Raw genomic sequence first — 25,083 nt, 5'->3', positions numbered from 1 at the left:
GTTCCAAAGCCATCTTTATAAAAACATGTCACCATGGAAGAATGTGTAGGATTTTAGGAAAATGTAATTCTTATGTTTTAAAAGCAATGTTTTATATACTCTTCCTATTTTATATACTCTTTACTACTAGTATGAGTGATGTATGGATGCAAATAAGCTCCTAATGTGTGAAAATCAAACTTTTAAATTGACTAGTAAAATACAGTCACAAAAGAGTAACACTTTGCCACCACTTTGCAACTGTCTTGAGACTGCTTTGCTACCGTTGCTACTGTTTTTGCGACTGTTTTGCCACCCTGTTTTGGCGGTTTATGTTCCCACCAATAATTTTGTGAAATTTGTCTAATTATTTACGCGTTTTTTTTCCCCCAAAATTTTATACTGCGACTGTTTTGCGACTACATTGCAACGTCGGTTTGTTAATAACTAGGCAAACACTTAAACGTTTTAACACTTCTTATTTTCTTTTTTCAATCGATCTAGGGTTTTTTCTCTCAAACCTCTTCACTCCCCTTCTCTCTCAAACACATCGATCTCTCCTTCTCTCTCAATCTCTCAATCCTCTATCGCTTTCTCTTTAAATCTTTTTCTTCTTCTCTCTCTCTCTCTCAATCGTCGATCCGATGCCTCCTAAGACCAAGGTTGCTTCCAGAGGTCGCGGTGGCAGAACCGCCACCGATGTCCGAATCTTCAATTGTAGCAGATCCTCTTCTCATTCGTCAAACCCTTCTGAACGCACAGACTCTGCGACACAGTCTGCAACCCATTCACATCAAAGCTGTCCTTCACAGTTTCCCCCGACAAATCCAGCGCCAATAAGTAGTCCATTGCCGACTACAGATCCACCGTCGAGGACAAATCAACCGTCGAGGACAAACCAACCGTCGAGTAGTCATCCACCGTCGAGGACAAACCAACCGTCGAGTAGTCATCCACCGTCGAGGACAAATCAACCGTCGAGTAGTCATCCACCGCGGAGGATACTTACACCGCCTCCGATTCCTCAACAAGCGCCTCTTCCTGTTCCTCACCCTCAACCGCCTCCTATTCCTCAACAAGCGCCTCTTCCTGTTCCTCACCCTCAACCGCAACCGGAGCTTGTTCCAGAGGGAGATAACGGCGACGAAGCAAACGAGGAAGAACAAAACCCTAATCAAAATGTCGATCACTACCAAGATCTGTTAGATGGTTTGCTAGCTCTTCCAGGCCGAGAACATCTACCACTCCTGTCTCAGCATCCTATCCCTGGAGTCGAAACTCTATGGTATAAACACTCTCTCCTCTTGTAATTTTTCTTTAAGTATACTCGGTATGTCACATAGAATCTTAAAAGCATGAATGTGTTCAATAGTTTGATCTTTAAGTATACTCGGTAACACTCTCTCCTCTTGCGGTAATAGGTTCACTAATCGATTGTTTGTTGTTTGTTGTTTGTTGTTTGTTGTTTGTTGTTGTTTGATGTTCAGTAAACGGTTGTTATTAGATATTCAATAGTTTCAATAGGTTATTGGTTCATATTTTCAAGTAGACTTACTCAGTTAATGTAACAGGTTTAACCGGCACAAAGGAAAGCTTTCTCGAGTCATTGCTGGAATCTTAAGGAGAAAGTTTGATGGGCCTTACTACAGTTGGAAGGTTACTCCACAACACATTCAAGAGCGATACTTCAGGACATTTGCGGTAAGTCAAATTATAGTTTTGACAATGCTTTAAACACTTAACTCTATATAAATGAATTGGTCAATTTGCTAACTTAAATGTTTTGTGTTATTGTAGCGGAAGTATAATTGGGATATCGGGATTACTGAGCTTGTTAAAGAAGGTTTCTTGAAGATAGCAAAGAGCAGGATGAAAGGCATTGTCAGTCAAGTTAGGAGGAGTGGTGTACAACCACCATGGATTGGTGATAAAGTATGGCCTATTATGTGCGAATATTGGAACACCCCTGATGCCATGGAGAGGAGTGAGAATGCTTCTCATTGCAGAAACTCGGACCGTGGAGGCCTTGGAGTGCACAAACACTTAGCTGGTCAGAAATCATATGTACAAATTCATCAAGAAATGGTAACACTTCTCTTTCCATCCACTTCACCTCAAAGTTTTTCTAATGTTTTCATAATTTAATGCTCTCACGGCCACTTAAGCTCCTAATGTTTTTCTAAAATTTTCATAATTTAATGTGTTTCACTATCATTGTAGGAGGAAGAGCTGGGGCGTCCTGTATCACTGGTCGAAGTGTTTCTTAAAACACACACTCGGCCAGATGGATCATTTGTGGATCAAAAAGCCAAACAAGTTGCTGAGACCTATGAGAAGACCATAGAAGACAGACAAACTGACACGGACAATGATGGTCCAGATGGTTCAGAGAGTTCAACACATCGAACTCTTTCCCTTGAAGAAAGAAATGAGATCTTCCTTGAGGTAATTCGTTTGTCTTTTGTGTGTGATTTTTCTTTGTCAATTTTGGTTTCTTAATGTGAATGATGATTGATGTTTATTCTTAGATTAACAGTCTCCTGGTTTTCTTAAATTTGTTTAATGAGCTATGCTTAGGAACCTAGAATATTTGATGTTGATTCTGCATTTGGTTATCTGGTTTGTGCTGATTAGCGAATGTTTATCTTTTGGTTTAGTGTACTCAAACAGATAACAGAGGTAACCCATTTGGCCTTGGATCACTTGTTGAGACACTAAGGAAAGGAAAAAGGAAAGAGAGTTATGCGAGCTCTTCTGCAGCAACTCTTGCGGAGCTTCAAGATCAACTTCGGCGCAAGATATCTGAACATGAGTCTGAGAATGCACGACGTGATCAGGAACACCGAGAGTCTCAAGCTGTGATCAACAAGCTTGTCCTCTTCATCTCTGAAAAAATTCCTGAATACTCAGCTTTTACGGTTCCTCCTCCTGCAGCCACCCAACCAGCTATCGCGCCTACAACCACTGCACAACCCATCGATGGAGGCACCACACCACCCTCCAGTCCAGCTGCACAAACCCCTACCTCTAATACTTCTTCCAACTAAACTTCTAATTCCCCTTTTCTTTATGTATGAACTTGCTTTTGAATATTGTTTCTTGGATGTTTAGGATGATCTTTTTGTTTTGGATGATAAGTTTGCTTGTGTGGTAGTTTCAATCATCATTCCTTTTGATTATTAGCATTTGAAATTCCCAAATTAATCACAATTAGGATTGCTAAAACGTTTCTGATTTGTGACTAAACCAATTAATAAATGTGACTCTTTTGTGACTATACCAATTCAAATAATGTAACTATTTTGTGACTAAACGAATTCAAATAATGTGACTATTTTGTGACTAACCCAATTCACAAAATGTGACTATTTTGTGACTAAACCAATTCACAAAATAGTGGCAGAATAGTTACTAAAAACGAACTCCTTAGCGACTACAAAAACAGTCTTAACATAGTCGCAATAATAAACGACTAATTTGCGACTCAACTGCTACTAAACTAAAACAGACTTTGCAACCCTTTTGGGACTAATAGGTCGTCCTTAATCCGTCGCTAAACCCAGACTCTACCGTTAATCGCAATACGGTCGTAAACATATGACTGTTATATGTAGTCACAAAACTGTCCCTAAGTAGACTTTGTTGCAGTTTAGTCGGAAATGTACAACTACCAATTATAGTCACAATATCGTCGCAAATATACGACTATAAAAAAGAGTCTGTAATCCGTCGCAAATAAGTGACTATGTTGCGACCAACATATTTTGCGACCGTTTTTTTGCGACCATCAAAAAGAGTCGCGAAGTAGTCGCAAAACCCTTATTTGCGACTAAAGAGTGACTATAGTAGGAGTGGCAAATGGCCTGTTTTCTTGTAGTGCAATAATTACCCTTTATTTCATATTAAAATTTTCGTTTATTATAATTAAGTTTTTTTTCCTCTTTCTTAGACAAAAAGAAAACATGTATTCCTAAAAGCTAAATATCCTTTCCTACCAAAAAAAAAAAAAAGCGTTTAGTTGGAGCCGCCTCTGCTCTCGATATATACTACGAGTCATTAAACCTTACGCCTCAAGGAAAAAAAATCTGAAAGTATATGCAGAAGAAATACATGAAGAAAGAACGAGAAGATGCCCCAAAACCCTCACCGGGGGATTTAAGTTTTGACTCGTACACCCTTTACTTCAAGGGTTTGAGAAAGTGGCAGAGAGAAACCGGGTTTGGGACCGGATTTGGGGTTGCAATTTGCAGAGAAGACGATCGTGATAATCTCTTGTTTCAGATGAAGGGGCCACTTGATGAGACCGTCCTTTCAATTTGGGAGGCTGACATTATGGCCTTGAAGATAGGACTAACCAAAGCCCTAAATTTGGGGATCAATCATATCTCAATCTGCTTTGATGATCCTGAGCTTTTCGAATTTGTAAGTTTTTTCTTGTCTGTTAAGGTTCTCATAATGATGTGTATTTGTTTGTTTTCAATACCCTCATTGATGATTGTCCCTTTTAATATGATTAGGCCATGGGGAGGAGATCCGCGCCTAAGAATGAGAAAATCGCCTCGTTGATGGATGATGTGCAACGTATCAGACAAGGATTTGTAACGAGCATCCCTCTTCTTGTGACTGATAGTCAAACTAAATTTGTGTGTGATCTCGCAATGGAAACAATAGTTTCTGACGTGAGCGTACCTACTACGCCCCGTGCTGCTGGAGCTGAGAAGATGTTTTGTGTTGATTCGTGCCTTCATAAGTTCTTTGTGGAGTACATGAAACAACATATAGAACTGAGGCTAAACCAGGGACGTGTACCAAGATGTCCTCATGTTGGCTGCACATCAAGCCTGGATCTTAGAAGCTGTGCTCATCTTTTGACACCTAAACTCAAAGTGCTGTGGGAACAAAGGTTTAAAGAGGAATCGGTTCCTGTATGTGACAGATTCCATTGCCCAAATCCAACCTGCTGGGCTTTGATGTCCAAGACCGAGCTCACTGAATCTAGTGAAGATGGAGTAAGGAGAAGCTGCTATGAATGCCGTAAACCCTTTTGCATTAACTGCAAAGTTCTGTGGCATAGTAACTTGTCGTGCGATGAGTACAAAAAAAGGTCGTTGGGTCGAAAGTCTAGTACAACAATGTGGCGTCAATGTAGAAGTTGCCAACATATGAACAAACTATCGCAAGAACGCATCGTTGTAACTTGCAGGTATCATCTCTAATCACATTCTATAGTTATTGCTTATTATTATGTGTCAAATCCTCTTTGGACCATTTGATTATGTTTTCGGCTCTATGATGTAATGTTATGTACTCATGTTCATGGTTGATGTGCTTAGGTGTGGCTATAGGTTTTGCTACAAATGTGGATCTGAATGGAAGTCTGGAGGTTGCTCTCATCGTATCCTATTGCTGAGGGATATGTTGGTTGCTGTAGTCCTTTTTTCTCTTTATATAATTTGGTTAGCAATTTGTATTAAAGCTCATCCCTAAGTAAGATCCTGGGACCAAGCTAGCTAGGTGCTACGATTGTGGTTTTGGTTTCTTTAATTTTCCCCGTGGCTTCTACATAGACTATTTACATGTGTTTTAAGACTTTATTTTTTAACCGTATGCTTACGTTATGAGTGATATTTGATCAGTCCACGATCAATTATTTAACTATTTCTACTAAAATATGCATATTTGGGAAGCCTGAAAAAGTATGTATTTTTCCCATTATAATCCACTAATTAACACTCATGAGTTAGACATAAGTAACTTTTGTTACTTAAAGGTCAAATACTTAATAAAATCATATATATATATATATATACAATTTATCAAAAGGTGAATTAATTTAGTGTTCTATTTTTTAAAGATATTATTTACTTTTATCTTTATGTAAAATTCAAAAATTTGGAATAAGGTAGTAGGAATGACATACTTCAGACTACTGTATGTACTTTTTTGTTCGCGAATCAATCTAAAAAAAGTAACATAACGACCTAACATATTTTACTTCGAAGAATTCAAATTTATCTTTAAAAAACAAATTACTTATGAATCTAAAAAAATCAATTGCAATTTGTAGAATGTTTTAGTCTGTTTTAAAAACCACTACAAGAAAATATGATTTTTACGATTACAAATGACATCTACATTTGTAGTAGCCATTTTTGGTAACTACGTAACGACTAATAGCCAACAATTTTACGATTACAAATATTTAGTCGTGTATTAGTCGTTTTTTGCGACTACATATAGTAATCGGTATTTTAGTCGTATTTTAGCGATTATTTAGTGACTATATCGCATATCAGAACAAATAGTTGCTAAATAGTACCAATTTAGCGACTAATATATGATTCATGGTAAAAGTCGCCAGTTTAGCGACTAATATGCGACTCATGGTGAAAAGTCGCTAAAAAGTCAGCATATTAGTCACTACTTAAGAAAATTAAAATTTTCAAAATTTAACCTCAAACTCTTAACTAAACTCTAAAACTTAGATCTTAAACTCTAAATCTTAAACTTTCAATTCTTAATCTTAGAAATTAATTCATAAACCATAAAACCAAAACTTAACACTATGATATATGTACATAAAACCAAGCTTTAATACTTATAAGAAAGTCTAGTTAATATAATACGTCCAAAAAATGAGATCTAACAGTGATAAAAAAATTATAGTTTTCCAAATCTTTTTTTTTTAATCAAAACTTAACCCTAAATCTTAAACTTGTACCCCAAACCCTATACATTAAACCCTAAATCTTCAAAATTTAAACTTTTATAATTCTTATATAGAAATTAAAGCATAAACCATTCAACCAAGATATAACCATTATTTATGTATAAAAGCAATGTGTAAAACTATTTATTATTTACATATAATTCAATATTTCCAAAACCAATTACTTATAATTTATTTAATATAGTCATTTTAAAACCTAAAACTAATCATTTTTTAAAATTAAATCAAATAGAATATTCTTCTAAATCTGAAACCCTAATTATAAAGTTTTGATGCAATTAATTATTCTTTAAATAATGAAGCGTTTTCATTGGATGATATGTAAACAGAAGGATTAACCCTATCAACCGTTGATTGATTTAATCCAACGGACAAAATATTTTCTTTCTTTTTCTCCCTTCTCTCTGTCGTTTTCCCTCTCCTTGGCCAATGAGACTTTCTCTTCTTCTCGTCTCCTTTCTTTTTTTTTTTTTTTTTTTTTNCGATTCTCTTTTGTCTCCTCCGCCTGTTGCTTCAATCAATTTCACCTTCATTTGTGTTGTTGTTTTCATCCTCTCAAGTTGTTAGATCTGGTACCATAGCACTCTCTCGTGGATCTCAAATCTTAGATCTCAACCCCATCGTTTCATCGATACAAAGTAGATTTGCTTCCTTCTTTTTCTTATTCTTCTCAATTTGGATCTATAAATTGAAGTCATTCTCATAATTCTTCTCTACGGCGGTGGTGGTTTTCTCTCCTTTAAAGCTCGTTGTCTCTCCATAATTATGGCGCTGCTTACCCTTCGTGGTAAGTTGAATCGTTCTTTCTTAGAGATTTTGGATTCAATCGAACCCAGTTTCTATGTGTACTACAATCGAATTGGATTAGGCTTAGCCATTGATGATTATGTTGTCTCCTTGTATTTTTTTTCAGTGATGTTACCAAGGGAACAAAACTATCTAAGACGATTTGGGTGTGTTCTAGGATTATATGAAAGAGGTTCAATGTTAGGGTGAAGAGTTCGATCTTGATCGACCTACTGATAGATTTGTGTGTATTTCTCAAGCTATTGAGGATATTCAACAGGGCAAGGTTTGTGATATATAGTAGTGATGGTGTTAGCTTTTGCTGTCTTTGAAGGAGAGTATCTTATTTTTTTTTGTGTTTGCAGATGGTAATTGTTGTAGATGATGAGGACAGAAAAACGATTGAGATTTGATAATGGTGGCATCGTTGGTAACACCTGAAGCTATGGGCTTTTGTGGTTAAGCACGAGACTGGAATCGTGTGTGTGAGCATGAAAAGTGAAGCTAAGAGTTCAAAAGCACAAATCAAGCTGAGATTCAAGACTGCTGCAGAGAAGGATGTGGTATGTTAAGGTTTCAATCGGCACAAATGGCTTAAAAGATGGAATACAAGGCAATCGAGACTTGAGAGTGTGCTTCAAGCCATTAATTATGTAGTTGTTCATCTACTATTGTTTTTAATAGTATGATGAATTCTTATTTTTAATTATGTTTATAATTTTATTTTGTAATACAGTTTTTTTTCAAATCATGATTTTATAATAATAAATATAATATTTTATTTTTAGTATCAATTTACTCCAAACAAATATTATTCATAATTTAAATATGTTTAAAATAGTTAATAAAATATAAATATTATTATTAAAATACTGTATATAATTTGTATAAATGATGTATAAATACATAAATCCTATATAAATATGATTATAGTTGTTAAATAGTCGTCAATTAGTCACTAAAGTTGACAACTACATTACGACTACTCGTAAACTACTTCTGTTTACATTTTATTAATTGATATGCTCAAATTGTAATACCCTAATGATACTAACAGCCTTGCAGTTGTAATATTCTAGGAAGAGAGAGGGGAGACATACTTTGAAAAATTGCACTGTCTTGTATGGCCCAAAGAAGAAGTCTAGTCTACTGATTTCCAACCCCAAAGTAAGAGATTAAGTCTGGTAAAAATCCTGATAAAAGTTGAGACAACGTTAGTTTAACCAGATATCCTTTGAATAAGGGCTTTCAGGATTGTTGATACAGCTCATAGCTTTTCCAAACTTCAGTTCTGAGATAAAGCATAATCAAGTTTCATAAGAGTGTTAGCCAAAGAACAGAAAACAATAGTTAGAGATCCTAATTACAAAAAGAAAAATTTTAAAAATTTGACTCAAAAATATGGTTTTGACAGACACACAACAGACACAAGAAAGAAAAAGTAGTTAGTTAGTAACTAGCCTCCCCCAGACTTAAAACAACATTGTCCCCAGTGTTGTCAAGCCTGAGATTGACTAAGATACAAAAATCAAATTGAAAAAGTAGTGAACAAATGAACCAGAAGCGTGTTACCAACTGTTAGCCTCTGCTCCGCATCCTCTCCGATAGTGGTGAGGTCTGGTCGTGGCAATCTGATCAGATGAGTACCAGTAGAATCCCTAAAATGCCATAGCATCTCTCTCGTCATCCAAGTAGAGTTCTTCAAATGCTCCTCATCAATAACGCACCTCTCAGTACAAACGGAAACCAAATCAGTAGAAATACGCAGTCGCTGGAAAATAGGAGTAAGCAGACTCCCAACATACTCTGTCTTCCCACGCCCAAAAGCCTTGACCTTCAAAGAGATCAAATGAGAAGCAAACACTGCACCATAGTTAACCCTCTCGGGGTCAACCCAATTATCATTCTCAGCAATCAAATCATAAATCCCATATGCCATCATTTCCAGCTCACTCACTCTCATCTTCCCAAGCTCCATCTTACACAAAATAGTGTTGGCTATGGCCCTAAAAATGTACCTGATCACTGGATGCCGCACATCAGTCATAGTGGAACGTCGGGAATCATAATCGCCAGTACCAAAGTAGGACCAGAGATGCGAAACATCTACAAACTCTCCTGGAAGTGAAACTCCCTCTGGCTCTCTACTAAAACCGTAAATGTCACAAAGGTCGCGTAAAGAAATCTCATACCAAACTCCTCTAATGAAGAAAGACAGTCTTCCTTCACTAGCTTTCGGGACCTGCTCGTTCTGGAAGAGAAGGCAAACTGAAGCCATGAATTGTCGGACCAGCTCCGGATACAAGTCATAGTGGTGAGTGCACATGGTCCCAAGTCCAATCTTCTCCAGAAGTCTCAGTACCTCATCATGTATCCCAAGCCTCTGCATAGTAGCAGGATCAACAAACCGAGTTGGCTTGATCTCAACTTTCAGCCAAGCGTTGTAAAACATAGTCTCATACTCTATCCAAGCATCAAGTAGCGGCCTGTTGATATATTCAAGCTTCTTAACCTCTTCAATTGGACGTCCTGGCCAAACATGCTGTGGCGGAATCCGTAATCCTTCTCTTCTTGGCCATGGGTCATGACATGTGGCTTGAAAAGGTGCATCAGGAGCTGGAAGTGGTCGGATTGGGCTCAGTGGAACAGCAGATGGAATCGCCAGTGGTGGAGAGTCGCGGAGGCGCGGCGGAGCGGCAGCAAAAGTGGAGGGCTGAAGTCTCTTCGATCGATTGCGAGTCGTCATTATTCTGAATCGGAAAACTGAGTATGGGATCGAGTAGAGGAGAGAATTTCGAGCAAAATGGGGTTTGGAATCGTCGGATTCGGTGGAGAATCGAGGGAGATATGGTCGATTTAAGGTTGTGTTCGTCGGTTTCGAGTTTCAGTGTGGAGTGGCGAAGAAGACGAAGTCGGAGGATTTAAAACGTGTCTTTAGGTTAAGTTGCATCGATCGATGCTGAGGTTGAATCAGTCGATGCAAACGTTGGGTTGATGCAACTGGACTTAATCCGGCCCACCAAAATTCGATTATTTTCAAACCTATCAGCCCATTAAACCTCTGATCCATTAACATCATCGAACTATGCATCGAGCGATGCACCATCGATGCAGTGCCACTTCCGTTGATTTTTTACGATTTCTGCATCACTTAAACTCAAAACTAAAAATTAATATGTTAGTAAATCCTAAAAAAAAAAATAATAATTAAAATCCTACCATTGGGTTGCCTCCCACTCAGCGCTTGTTTTAAGTCATTAGATTGACTTAGCAGCGGATTAGGCAGAGGGTGCACCATCCAAACGCACAATGTGTCCGTCTGGTATCCCGACTTCAGCCCAATAGTGTTTCACCTTCTGTCCATTGACAGTAAACTTCTCACCCTTGGAGTTAAGCAGCACAATGGCTCCATAAGGGCGGACTTCTTGGATAGTGAATGGTCCGGACCAGCGAGAACGAAGCTTTCCTAAAAACAGCTTCAAACGAGAGTTGTACAGAAGTACCTGGTTATTAGGCTCAAAATTTCTGGAGATGATCTTCTTATCATGATAAGCCTTGGTTCTCTCCTTATATAGCTTAGAGTTCTCAAATGCATGATGTCTAAACTCATCCAACTCATTCAGCTGAACCAACCTTCTCTCAGAAGCTGTCTTGGCATCAAAATTCAGCAATTTTACAGCCTAGGCTGCTTTGTGCTCTAACTCCACTGGAAGATGACATGCTTTCCCATAAACCAGATGAAAAGGTGTAGTGCCAAGTGGTGTCTTATATGCAGTCCAATATGCCCAAAGTGCATCATCTAACTTAGCTGCCCAATCCTTTCTAGTAACACCCACTGTCTTCTCAAGGATTTCTTTGATTTGACGGTTAGAAACCTCAACCTGACCACTAGTTTGGGGATGATATGGGGTGGCCACTCTATGTTGAACTCCATACTTCTTTCACAACTTATCAAACACTTTATTAATAAAGTGCTTACCTCCATCATTGATAACAATCCGAGGCACTCCAAACCGTGGAAAGATAATGGTCTTAAACAGCTTAAGAACCATAGAAGAATCATTCTTGGGACTTGCAATAGCTTCCACCCACTTGGAGACATAGTCAACAGCTACAAGGATGTACTTGTTCTTGTAAGAAGAAGGAAATGGTCCCATAAAATCAATGCCCCAACAATCAAACATTTCAACCTCAAGAATGAAGATTTGTGGCATCTCATGCCGTTTACTGATTTGACCTTTCCGCTGACAGGCATCGCATCTTGAGACAAACTCATGAGCGTTTTTGAACATCGTTGGCCACCAAAAGCCTGCTTGGAGAACCTTGGATACTGTCTTGAATGTAGCAAAATGTCCGGCATAGTCAGATCCATGACAATGAAACAAAACGTCACGTACCTCAGTTTCTGCTAAACATCTTCTGTAAACTCCATCACTGCAATGCTTATACAAGTAAGGTTCATCCCAATAGTATCTCCGAAGATCTCTCAAGAACTTCTTCTTAGCATACCCTATAAATTTTTCTGGTTCCACCTCAGCAGCAAGGTAATTTGCGATATCGGCATACCATGGTTGATCAGAAGTAGTTACAGCAGCTATGTCGTTGTCAAACTCATAACCCGACGATTCCTGGACCAAGTGTCGATCGATGCTTAGTGATGTATCGGTCGATGCAATAACCAAGTCCTGTTCGTATCGAGATGAAGCATCGATTGATGCACCAGATGTGTTGATCGATGCATTGCCACGACTTCGCAAAATTTCCCGAGACTGCAGCAATGTAACTTGAGAACCAATATCAACAAAGTATACATTCTCTTCTGGCAGTGAATCATGAATTGGAACATTATCTTCTATCTTGATCCTTGATAAATAATCAGCTACTCCATTTTCAATCCCTTTCTTGTCCTTAACCTCAATGTCAAATTCTTGAAGAAGAAGAATCCATCTTAGTAACCTTGGCTTGGCATCCTTTTTCTGCATCAAGTATTTGAGTGCAGCATGATCTGTATGAACTATCACCTTTAATCCAACCAAGTAAGAACGAAACTTCTCAAAAGCAAACACTACTGCTAGCAACTCCTTCTCTGTTATTGCATAATTCCTTTGAGCATCATAAAGTGTTCTACTAGCATAGTAAATAACATGAAATTTCTTATCCTTCCTCTGTCCTAGCACTGCTCCCACTGCAAAATCACTGGCATCACACATTACCTCAAAAGATAAATCCCAATATGGTGGTTGACAATTGGAGTACTCACAAGCTCTTGCTTAATCTGTTCAAAAGCTAATCGACATTCATCAGTAAACTCAAATTTGACATCCTTGCATAGTAGAGCTGAAAGTGGTCTAGCTATCTTACTGAAATCCTTGATGAAGCGTCTATAGAACCTGGCATGTCCAAGAAAACTCCTTACCAACTTCACACTATCTGGTGGTTGAAGACCTGTCATCACATCTATCTTAGCGCGGTCAACTTCAATACCAGCTTCTGAAACCCTGTGACCAAGCACTATACCATCTCTAACCATAAAATGACACTTCTCCCAATTAAGAACTATGTGCTTCTCTTCACATCTAGCCAGCACTTTACAGAGATTATCCAAATAGCTCTTGAATGAAGACCCATATACTGAAAAATCATCCATGAAAACCTCCATGTAATCTTCAATCATGTCTGTGAAGATGGACATCATACATCTCTGAAATGTCGCAGGAGCATTACAGAGACCAAAAGGCATTCTGCGATATGCAAAAGTACCATATGGACAAGTGAAAGTCGTATTCTCCTGGTCATCGCGATGAATCGGAATCTGGAAAAACCCGGAGTAACCATCCAAAAAGCAGTAGTATGGATGGTTAGCTAACCTCTCAAGCATCTGGTCAATGAAGGGCAGCAGGAAGTGATCTTTCCTTGTTACGGCATTTAGCTTTCTGTAATCAATGTACATCCGGTGTCCGGTGATTGTCCGTGTCGGAATCAGCTCATTCTTGTCATTCTTCACCACTGTAACTCCACTCTTCTTCGGAACAACAAGAACTGGACTAACCCATTTGCTATCAGAAATTGGGTAGATAATCTCGACATTCAGCAATTTCATGATCTCCTTTTTGACAACGTCTTGCAAATTCGGATTTAGCCTCCTCCCATACTCAATAGATGTCTTAGCTACCTCCTCAAGATGAATCCTATGCATGCACAAGTTCGGAGAAATCACTGCAATATCATCAAGAGAATAGCCAAGAGCTTTGCGAAACTTGCGCAGCTTGCTTAGCAATAAAGTGAGCTCTGCATTGTTTAAGGAAGCATTAACAATAACAGGATAAGAAGAATTCTCACCTAAAAATGCATACTTTAAACCTGCAGGAAGTGGCTTGAGATCAAGTTTTGGAGCTTTCTCTAGACTCCAATCAGATAGTTTCTCAGCTTGTGAAGAAGTACCAACCAATTCCTCTTGTGCAACCAACTTCTTTACTTGCTCATTAGCATCTAGTAGCTTGACATACCCAGGAGCAATGTCATCTAAATGCTCAGCTTCTTCAGTAGAAGCAACCAATGCTCTCTCAAGAGGATCTTCAGGATACAGCTCCTTAAAAATCTCTTCCACAAGATTAGACAATGTATCCACATAAAAAGTTTGACCATCTATGGTTGGCCTCTTAACCAGCTTATCCATGTCAAAACGCATCTGCAAATCTCCATCATTAAGACCAATCTGTCCTTTCTTGACATCAACAATGTCTCCAGCAGTAGCTAAGAATGATCTTCCCAAGATTAAAGGATCCTTAGGCTCTTCTTCATATTTAAAGATCACAAAATCAGTAGGTATCAAACAATTACCAATCTTAATTGGAACATCTTCAAGAATACCGTCAGGAATACGAACTGATCTGTCAGCAAGGATAAGAGTAATCTTGGTGGGTTGGAAATCTGTCATCCCAAGGCTGAGTGCTACTGATCTAGGCATTAAGTTGACACTGGAACCAAGATCACACAAAGATCTAGCAAACCTTTCACTGAAGATTGTACAATCAAGAACAAAACTACCTGGATCAAGAAGCTTTTCTGGGATCTTGTTCTGAATGATGGCACTAACTTGGGCTGAAATCATCATTACTCCCTGCTCAGCATTCAAATCCTTAGTCATCATCCTCTTAACATATCTCCTAAGCATTGGAGAAGTTCTAACCGCATCAACCAATGGCAGCTCCAGAATAAGTTTATCCATCATAGCCTTACACTTAGCATCATCAAGCTCTTGTTTAGACTTCCTTGGATTCTTGGGGAAAGGAACGTTGGGTTTATAAACTCTCTCAGCAACTGGAATCGGAGCTTTCGTAACTTCCTTCTCGGTTTAGACGTTGCATCGGTCGATGTTGTCTCGCATAGTCAATTCTTCTACGACCACTGAGGGTTGCGTCGATCGATGCTTTGCAGCTGCATCGGTCGATGCTGGTTCTGGATCGTCAAACTCATCATCCTCATCGATCAGTTCCTGCAATTCTTTGGCTTTCTGCTTCTTCTCAGCTTTAGACTGTAATTGCTTACCACTACTTAAGGTCACAACATTGCAAGAGTGCTTCGGATTTGATTCAGTTCTTCCTGGTAAGAATCATTTTTGCCTTTTTCACAGCTCCAGCAGTTTGTACAACTTGGTTCTCCAGCTTCTTAACTTGGACATTCAATGAATCAAATTTGCCAGTAAGCTCAGTATAGACATTGTCAATCTTCCCATTGAATGTCACTGTCAACTGCTCCTGTCCCTGAAGAATCTGCTCAAGCATTGCCTCCATCCTACTTTCAGTTGTCTTAGGATGAGGAGATTGGTAAGAGGAGTTGCCATACGTCCTGGTGTAACCACTGCTCTGCTGTTGTTTCTGATAATCTTGATTAGGAATGAAGCCTGTAGAATTAGATGGATAGTTGTTGAGCTGGTTGTTTCCACTGAAAGACCTGTTGCCTTGCTGATTTCCAAACCTTTGACCTTGATTCCCATACACAAAGTTGACATCTTCTTCTACATTTTGCGGCTCTGGCTCAAAAATCTCAACATCTTCAGCAAAATGGACTGATTTCTTCCCAACAAGAAGATTATGCACTGTATCCAATTTGGCAATCACTGTAGCAAACTGATTAGAATCATACCCTCATGTGCTCTTTTCCGTTCTAAGTCCGCATTCTTAGTACTGTTGCTGGATGCTAGCCTCTCTATTAACTTTTCAGCCTCATCTGGGTACCTTTTCTTGAAGTTTCCATCACTAGCAGCATCCAAAGCCATCTGATACCTCCAGTCAATCCCGCTGAAGAAGATACTAATCAACTAAACCTCTGAGAACCCATGATGCGGACAGTCTCTCTAATATGCCTTGAACCTCACCCAAGCAGCTTTGTAAGATTCAGCAGGTCCTTGTCTAAAGGTGGAGAGCTTAATCCTCAGCTCATCAGACATCGCATCATCATAGAAGTAGTTCAAAAATGCCACCTTGATGTCATGCCAGGTTGTCAAAGATCTCGGTTTGAGTTGTCTTAGCCAATGAGAAGCTTCCCCAGCAAGAGAGTAGAGGAAGAGCTTGCAATAGAGATAGTCCTCTGTAACTCCATTAGCTTTGATGCTGGTGACTATATCCTCAAAGTTCTCAATATGGTCTAGAGGCTTCTCATGCGGCAAGTTTTGGAATGGTCTTTGTCCAACAAGAGCGAAGTAGGCAGGTTTCAGCTTAAAATCATTTCGTGGGAATGGAGGAGGGAAAATTGCGGAACGGTTCTCATTGAATAAGTCTGGCCTGTTGAAGTCCGCAAGAGTCTTGACAAGCTCTCCATTGTTGTCCCGTCTAGGCTGAAGGTCCAAATTGGCTCCATTCGCACAAGCTCAGACATTGCGTCGATCGATGCCATCATTGTGTCGATCGATGCCTTCTTGGTTGCGTCGATCGATGCCATTGTTGCGTCGCTCGACGCCACGTGCATCATCCTCAACCACGACGAGTTCTTCCTGAATAACTCGTTCTTCAGCATCAAGTTTATGGCCTTGCTCGTTGGACACATTGCCCTCTTGATCCCTCAAAACTCCAGCCTCATCAGGTCTCAATATGAGTGTTTTGACCATCTTCGCTGACTTGGCTGCTTTTGTGTTATCACGCTCTAGTTGTCCCAACTCTTGGTTTGTAAGCTTAACAACTGGACCAGTAGGATTTTTCCTGGTGCTAGGCTTAGGCATGTACCTGAAACACACAAGAGAAAAGAAACAAAAGCGTGTGAGTAAAATAGAAAAATAAAAATCTAGACAAAATCAAAGACTTTAATCTAATGGTGAATCAAAAGAGTCCCCGGCAAAGGCGCCAAAATTTGATATGCTCAAATTGTAATACCTTAATGATACTAACAGCCTTGCAGTCATAATATTCTAGGGGTCGAATCCACAGAGACTCTAGATCACACAATAGACNAAGATCTCGGTTTGAGTTGTCTTAGCCAATGAGAAGCTTCCCCAGCAAGAGAGTAGAGGAAGAGCTTGCAATAGAGATAGTCCTCTGTAACTCCATTAGCTTTGATGCTGGTGACTATATCCTCAAAGTTCTCAATATGGTCTAGAGGCTTCTCATGCGGCAAGTTTTGGAATGGTCTTTGTCCAACAAGAGCGAAGTAGGCAGGTTTCAGCTTAAAATCATTTCGTGGGAATGGAGGAGGGAAAATTGCGGAACGGTTCTCATTGAATAAGTCTGGCCTGTTGAAGTCCGCAAGAGTCTTGACAAGCTCTCCATTGTTGTCCCGTCTAGGCTGAAGGTCCAAATTGGCTCCATTCGCACAAGCTCAGACATTGCGTCGATCGATGCCATCATTGTGTCGATCGATGCCTTCTTGGTTGCGTCGATCGATGCCATTGTTGCGTCGCTCGACGCCACGTGCATCATCCTCAACCACGACGAGTTCTTCCTGAATAACTCGTTCTTCAGCATCAAGTTTATGGCCTTGCTCGTTGGACACATTGCCCTCTTGATCCCTCAAAACTCCAGCCTCATCAGGTCTCAATATGAGTGTTTTGACCATCTTCGCTGACTTGGCTGCTTTTGTGTTATCACGCTCTAGTTGTCCCAACTCTTGGTTTGTAAGCTTAACAACTGGACCAGTAGGATTTTTCCTGGTGCTAGGCTTAGGCATGTACCTGAAACACACAAGAGAAAAGAAACAAAAGCGTGTGAGTAAAATAGAAAAATAAAAATCTAGACAAAATCAAAGACTTTAATCTAATGGTGAATCAAAAGAGTCCCCGGCAAAGGCGCCAAAATTTGATATGCTCAAATTGTAATACCTTAATGATACTAACAGCCTTGCAGTCATAATATTCTAGGGGTCGAATCCACAGAGACTCTAGATCACACAATAGACTTATTAATTTTTTAATTATCCTAAATCAAATTATTAAATTAAAAACAATGCAAAAACAGAATTTAAAGGNAGGAAGAGCTTGCAATAGAGATAGTCCTCTGTAACTCCATTAGCTTTGATGCTGGTGACTATATCCTCAAAGTTCTCAATATGGTCTAGAGGCTTCTCATGCGGCAAGTTTTGGAATGGTCTTTGTCCAACAAGAGCGAAGTAGGCAGGTTTCAGCTTAAAATCATTTCGTGGGAATGGAGGAGGGAAAATTGCGGAACGGTTCTCATTGAATAAGTCTGGCCTGTTGAAGTCCGCAAGAGTCTTGACAAGCTCTCCATTGTTGTCCCGTCTAGGCTGAAGGTCCAAATTGGCTCCATTCGCACAAGCTCAGACATTGCGTCGATCGATGCCATCATTGTGTCGATCGATGCCTTCTTGGTTGCGTCGATCGATGCCATTGTTGCGTCGCTCGACGCCACGTGCATCATCCTCAACCACGACGAGTTCTTCCTGAATAACTCGTTCTTCAGCATCAAGTTTATGGCCTTGCTCGTTGGACACATTGCCCTCTTGATCCCTCAAAACTCCAGCCTCATCAGGTCTCAATATGAGTGTTTTGACCATCTTCGCTGACTTGGCTGCTTTTGTGTTATCACGCTCTAGTTGTCCCAACTCTTGGTTTGTAAGCTTAACAACTGGACCAGTAGGATTTTTCCTGGTGCTAGGCTTAGGCATGTACCTGAAACACACAAGAGAAAAGAAACAAAAGCGTGTGAGTAAAATAGAAAAATAAAAATCTAGACAAAATCAAAGACTTTAATCTAATGGTGAATCAAAAGAGTCCCCGGCAAAGGCGCCAAAATTTGATATGCTCAAATTGTAATACCTTAATGATACTAACAGCCTTGCAGTCATAATATTCTAGGGGTCGAATCCACAGAGACTCTAGATCACACAATAGACTTATTAATTTTTTAATTATCCTAAATCAAATTATTAAATTAAAAACAATGCAAAAACAGAATTTAAAGGTGTTGTAAATTCAAAGGATCAAAGAGCTAGGCCTAGGGAAATTCTCATGAATTTATGAAATATTAAATCAGTCAAATAATAGGATTCAAGCAATTAAAAATCAGATCTAAAACTCTAAACACTCTTGTAAAATAAATCAGTTCTCACTGCAAATATTATCTAAATTTAAAACCAGAAAATCCAAATCTCTTTGCAAAATTCAAGTTTAAAAATCAGCTTTAAAAACAAGTTTAGATTGTTCACAAAATTATTAAATCAAATCTCTTTGCAAGAAATAATTTTGTTCATCAAAAGGTTTATCAGAAAAATCAATTATATTCTCATATCAATTTATTTTCTTAGGTATTAATTCTAGGTGATCAATCAAGAATTAATATGAAGAACAATCTAAAATGAAGATCATAGAAGATAATGAATCCTAAAATATCAGATCTAATGCACCATAAAAACCCTATAAAAAACCTAAACCTAACAAACAAACTACTCAGACATATTCAATGTAGAACAAAACATCTTTTCTGAATAAGAAGCAATTGATATTAAGAAGTAAGAAAGGAGTTCAAGAATTTTCTCTCTACAGATGAAATCAGATATGTCTCTCCCAAAGCTCTCAATATATCTTTTGGTTGCAGAATAAAGCTTAGGTCTAAACAATGACCATAAAAATCCTATAAATACTCTAAAACACGTTTTGGGCCTTAACTGCAAATAAGAGAAACTTGGGCAAATTTTGTAAATCTTCTAAAGCTTGTGGAAACAACTTCCGTTTGGTTTGTGGCAACTGCATCGATCGATGCTGAGATTGCATCGGTCGATGCATAGTCTTGATCTCGTCTCCGAGCTTCGTTGATCAGCCTTCATGCTTTGATTATGCTCCAAATCATCCTCTTTTAGCTCCCTTGTGTTCCATCCGTGCCAATGAGTACCTAAACCTATAAAGACTCAATAACAACTTAGAAAACAAATCAAAAGACTCAATAACAACCTAGAAAACAAATCAAAAGACTCAAAAACAGACTTATACCATGGTTAAAACCACAAAAACCATGATATATCATTAATCGTAACATTGTCATTAAATAGTCGTAAATATTTACGACTACGTGTTATAGTCGTAATATGGTCGCTATTTACCGACTATGTTACGACTAAATTTCTTTACCGACTATCAATTTACGACAATAGTTATTAGTCATAACTTAGTCGTTAGTTATGAATTAGTGACTATATAGTGATTATTAGTGCAGTCGTAAATCCATTGTTTTGTTGTAGTGAACAAGATAAAGCTTTTGATTAAAACAATAAGAAATTAATTATCTAGTCATTAAATTCTGTAAAGTATGTATATGATTTATATTAATTCACCTTTTTAAAATCCATGTATTTATGCAGATCTTAATCTATTTTATAAATATGTAAGAATTATTCTTCTTCTGTAAGCTTGCAAGTCTAAATTTTCACCGCCTAACATTGTCAATATATATTAGGTCACCGCGACGGCTTGGGTTGTCTAGTGGCCGTAAAGCTGATGAACTTCATAAATTTGAGAAAGGGTAATAAGTTAATTATAAATGTTGGGAAAAAACCATACAATCGAACTTGTAATAATGTTTGCTTCAAACTTTATCCCTATCAACAACCCACAAAACCGGTCATACTATTTTTTTGAAGCAAAATGAATATAATAGAACCAAAACAAAAACTAAGTCATGCACATGATGGTAAGGCAGTCTGGTGAAGGCGCAAGCGGATGTTATGGCGTTGGAAGATAGACATGGCGAGCACCATGATGGCAACTTCCAGCCTTGGCTCCACATTGGTAGCAAAACTTATGTCTACAATGAAAAATATAATTTGATTAAAACATTATTATAAGGAAAAAAAAGATCAGATAAAAACATATATAGCAATTCGAATGTTATTAATAGAGATGATACCTGCAAGTTACTTTGATGCATCCTTCTGAAAGTTCGATCATCTGTTTGCACTTTCCACATTGACGCCACATGTTCCGATTTCCTAAAGCTTTGAGCTTTATATCATCAGCAGTAGGATTTGGACCCAGTTTCTTGTAATCGCCGCACGACAAGTCACTATGCCACGGAACTTTACATTTAATGCAAAGGAGTTGACCGCATTCGAAGCATTGTCTTCTAACTCTAGCTTCTTTTGTAAATTTAGAGAAGTATCTCCAAACTCCAGCTTCTTTAATCGACATTAAAGCCGAGCACCTCGGGTTTGGGCAATAAATTCTATCTGTTATAGGAATCGTGTTCTCTTTGATATTTTGTTGCCACATCTTTCTTAGTTCAGGTGTCAAAAGATCAGCACAGTTTCCAAAAGTCAGCTTGGACTTGAACAGTAATGAGGACATCTAATCACACCTCCCTCGAGTAGCCTCACCTCTATATGTCGTTTCACACACTTGGAACAGAACTGATGACGACATTTATGAACACAAAAAATCTGAGTAGGGACAATATTATCATCTAAACATATACTGCAAGTCGTTTTGCGAGTAGGCTTCGCTTGGCGAGGAGGATTCTTCTCAAGCCTGCTTGATTTAGAAACTATAGCTTCCTTTGCTTGTTTATAAGCATATCTGATACTATTTCGGGGCACCAAAATCTGAAAGCTCGATGCAAATTGTTGACTTATACGTTGCATATTTATTCACAATTCACCGATGATCAACTAATTGTGAAGGAAGTTCAATGAAATTTATAAATTTAAATAGGGATCGAACAAGTAACGCAAAAAGACAAAAAATAAAAAAAAATAACAAGGGATAAGTGTGAGAAGGAACACCCTAAGCAAAAACCAAAAAGGATTAGTGATTGATATTATACATTTTTTTTTAACCAGTGTAACATTATAATTGCAAAAGTTAGAATATAATAATGAAAAGTTATCGAGAATGAAAGTGAATACTTGAAAAGTTAGAAAATCAATCAATTGAATATATAATAATACTAGAACTGGGTACGTACATGAGGGAAATATATTCTTAATTAAAACAAACTTATGTGATATTAATCCTTAAGACAATATATTTAGTTATAAATTTTAAATGATACTATTATATGTATATTTTCGAAATTAATTAAAACATTCTAACAATTTGATTAGAAGAAATCGTACTGAAAACATATTCCATCTTTTCTTTGTAAGGGCAGAAAATACTTTAAAACAATCTTTCATTCTTTAAGGGCATCAAAATAGAAAAACCATAGGTAATCGGAATATAATTTAAGTTTGCTCCTAATTTAATCCTATCATATTAAAACTGATCATACTATTTTATGAAGCAAAAAAAAAAATCTAATTAGTATAAGTACCAAAACGAAAACTAAGCAAAGCGCAAATATCGATGGTAAGCTACTGCTGTGATGGCCTTGTAGGAAAGATATTGTAAAAATGATGATCGCAATCTCCAGCCTTGGCTCCACATTTGTAACAAAACCTATGTCCACATCTACAATGAAAAATGGAATGATAAATCAGATTAAATCAATCATATAAAAAAAATTCGAAAATAAATGGTTTTTTTGTAATAGATATGGTACCTGCAAATTACTTTGATGCATCCTTCTGAAAGTTCGATCATTTGGTTGCACTTTCCACATTGACGCCACAACCTTTGATTTGCTAAAGCTTTGAGCTTTATATCACCTGCTGTAGAATTTGGATCCAATTTCATGTAATCATCGCATGACAAGTCACTATGCCACGTCACTATGCCACGGAACTCTACAGTTGATGCAAAGGAGGTGAAAGCATTTGAAGCAGTGTCTTCTAAATCTAGCTTCTGCTGTAAATGTAGAGAAGTATCTCCTGATTCCAGCTTGTTTAATAGGTTAGACTTTAGAGAGGTTTTTTTATTGACATTAAAGCCGCGCACGTCGGGTTTGGGCAATAAATTCTATATGTTATAGGGATCTTGTCGTCCTTGATCCTTTTTTGTTCCACGTCTTCCTTAGTTCAGGTGTCAAAAAATCAACACAGCTTCCAAAAGTCAGCTTGGACTTGCAGCGGTAATGAGGACATCTAATCACACTTCCCTCGAATAGCCTCAACTCTATATGTCGTTTCACACAGTTGGAACAGAACTGATGACGACATTTATCAACACAAAACATCTGACCAACGCCAATATTATCATCTAAACAGATACTGCAAGTCATTTTGTGACTAGCCATGCCTTGCATAAAAGCATCTATGATACTATGTCTAGCCAACAAACTATGAAAGCTCGACACAATTTGTTGGCTTATACGTTTCATAATTATTCACAAAGATCAGAATCAGCGAGCAAAAGTTCTCTTAATTTTATTAACGTGAAAAAGGAGAAAGAAAGAGCATGCCAAGTCTGTTTTAGGTAGAGATCAATACAGAAATGATTAGAGATTATCAAAAATGTCAAAAAGAATTTGTGTAAAATCGAAAACCCCTAAGAAAAAGGGATTCGATATTATCTCTAAAGAACAAAATATTAGTAACTCATAATTGAAAAACTTACAAACGTCATAATGAAATTTATTTGGCCACAAATATAAAAGATCTTATATATAATTAGTGTTTATCTCTATTAAGAACAAAACATAATACGTAATATAAGTCTTCAAAAACTTAATAAGTATATAGCTTCTTCAGATTTATTCCAACCAAAAACTTGATACTAAACAATCATGGAAGGATATGAAGTAGGTTTTGTTTCTAAGAAACAAAGCGTAACCAAATCTTCGTCGGCAAAATATGTCGATAACATTGTCTACAGATTGTATTTTAAGGGTTTGGTTAGCAATGATATTGCAGCTGATATTACTGCAGAGCATGATGGAAAAAAGATGGCGATGGCTGGTTTTGGAGTTGCAATTTGCAATCAGAAAGATGAGTTGTTGTTTGAGATAAAAGAACCAGTGAACGACGCAAAGATCAACATCGAAAGAGTTGAGATTAGGGCTTTGGTTCGTGGATTAAGTGAAGCACTCGATTTAGGGATCATAAAGCTTGTGATTTATTGTGATGATTCTTCGATTTACCAAAATGTAAGTCTTTTTTTTTTTTCTCTACTTTGTTATATGCACTTAATATATTATTCATGACACTCTAAAATGGCTGGTTAGTGGTTAATTAATTAGTACTGCATTATCAAAACTTCAAGTGCTTAAAATATTCAAATAAAGTATTATTTCTTTCTTATGTTTTAGCCATTAATTAGATGGTTGTGAATATTGGCTTGAACGCACTTGTGATAAATAACTTTTGTAAACATTACAGTGAATATATATTTGGTATTTGTATATCTTAAAGAACAGTTGTATCATATCTTGTTATGTGATGATGACTTTGATTATAATCTGCATCGGCAAAATATATCGGTTTAACGAGAATGAATCTAATTTTTGAATGCAGATAATGATTGGTAAATGTGATCCTAAGAAGGAAAGAGTTGTCGAACAACTATTGGAGCAAGTCCATCGCCTTCTAGAAAAATTTGATCCTAGTGAGCTATTCTAGTTTGTAGAATAAATATCAAGTTTGTTTTTAATCTTGCAAGAGAGGCAATTGTTTCTCAAACCAGCACCGCCTCAGAGGTTAAGGGAGAAGTTTGTGTCATTTGTCTGGAAGAAACCACGGTCGATCGCATGTTCTTTTTCGGTAAATGCCTTCACCGTTATTGTTTTCCTTGTGGAAGTGAAACTGCAAAACGGAACTGTGCCCACATGCCTTGATAATGAATGCAAGTTAGAGCTGAGTCTTAAATACTGTAGCATGGTTTTGAAACCTAAGGTGATTCAGATGTGGAAACACAAGATGAAAGATGATTCCATTCCCGTAGCTGAGAGAATTTATTGCCCCTATCTAAACTGCTCAACGTTGATGTCCCAAACCGCGATTTCTCGATCTGATCAATCGAATGATGCAGCATGTGTCAAATGTTCTGGACTCTTTTGCATTGATTGTAAAGTACCATCGCATTCTGATTTGTCCTGTACTGAGTACCAAGAACTTCACCCTCACACTCTAGTTGATGATGACTTGAAGCTTAAGTCTCTAGTACAGAACCAAAAATGGCGCCAATGTGTCAAATGTCGACATTTAATTGAGCTTAATCAAGGCTGCAACCACATGATATATATATATATATATATATATATATATATATATATATATAT

At 37.8% G+C, this 25,083-nt stretch overlaps 2 protein-coding genes and 2 pseudogenes across 2 annotated transcripts; 3 read left to right on the top strand and 1 right to left on the bottom strand.

Annotated features, from left to right (window-relative positions):
- On the top strand, positions 624-3,026 carry LOC109132485. Its single transcript, XM_019244110.1, has 5 exons — positions 624-1,264; positions 1,551-1,680; positions 1,777-2,064; positions 2,200-2,424; positions 2,637-3,026. The coding sequence occupies exons 1-5, from the start codon at positions 624-626 to the stop codon at positions 3,024-3,026; spliced, it is 1,674 nt and encodes a 557-aa protein (XP_019099655.1).
- On the top strand, positions 4,075-7,908 carry LOC104783798. The gene is made up of 5 exons (XM_010508902.1): positions 4,075-4,401; positions 4,497-5,182; positions 5,313-5,406; positions 7,701-7,781; positions 7,861-7,908. The coding sequence occupies exons 1-5, from the start codon at positions 4,075-4,077 to the stop codon at positions 7,906-7,908; spliced, it is 1,236 nt and encodes a 411-aa protein (XP_010507204.1).
- LOC104783796 lies at positions 20,658-21,571 on the bottom strand (annotated as a pseudogene).
- Positions 23,593-25,083, top strand: part of LOC104783795 — a 2,164-nt pseudogene continuing 673 nt past the window's right edge.

Source organism: Camelina sativa, chromosome 4 (genome assembly GCF_000633955.1).
Source record: "Camelina sativa cultivar DH55 chromosome 4, Cs, whole genome shotgun sequence".
NCBI lineage: Eukaryota > Viridiplantae > Streptophyta > Magnoliopsida > Brassicales > Brassicaceae > Camelina > Camelina sativa.
This window is presented reverse-complemented; position numbering and strand designations above follow the sequence as displayed.

Bases quoted from the DNA above. Each gene is read 5' to 3' on its own strand.
- LOC109132485 (XM_019244110.1), top strand. From the start codon at position 624: ATGCCTCCTAAGACCAAGGTTGCTTCCAGAGGTCGCGGTGGCAGAACC. The intron at 1,265-1,550 runs GTATAAACACTC...TTAATGTAACAG, and splicing joins CCTGGAGTCGAAACTCTATG to GTTTAACCGGCACAAAGGAA. The intron at 2,065-2,199 runs GTAACACTTCTC...CTATCATTGTAG, and splicing joins TACAAATTCATCAAGAAATG to GAGGAAGAGCTGGGGCGTCC.
- LOC104783798 (XM_010508902.1), top strand. From the start codon at position 4,075: ATGCAGAAGAAATACATGAAGAAAGAACGAGAAGATGCCCCAAAACCC. The intron at 5,183-5,312 runs GTATCATCTCTA...TGATGTGCTTAG, and splicing joins CGCATCGTTGTAACTTGCAG to GTGTGGCTATAGGTTTTGCT. The intron at 7,782-7,860 runs GTTTGTGATATA...TTGTGTTTGCAG, and splicing joins AGGATATTCAACAGGGCAAG to ATGGTAATTGTTGTAGATGA.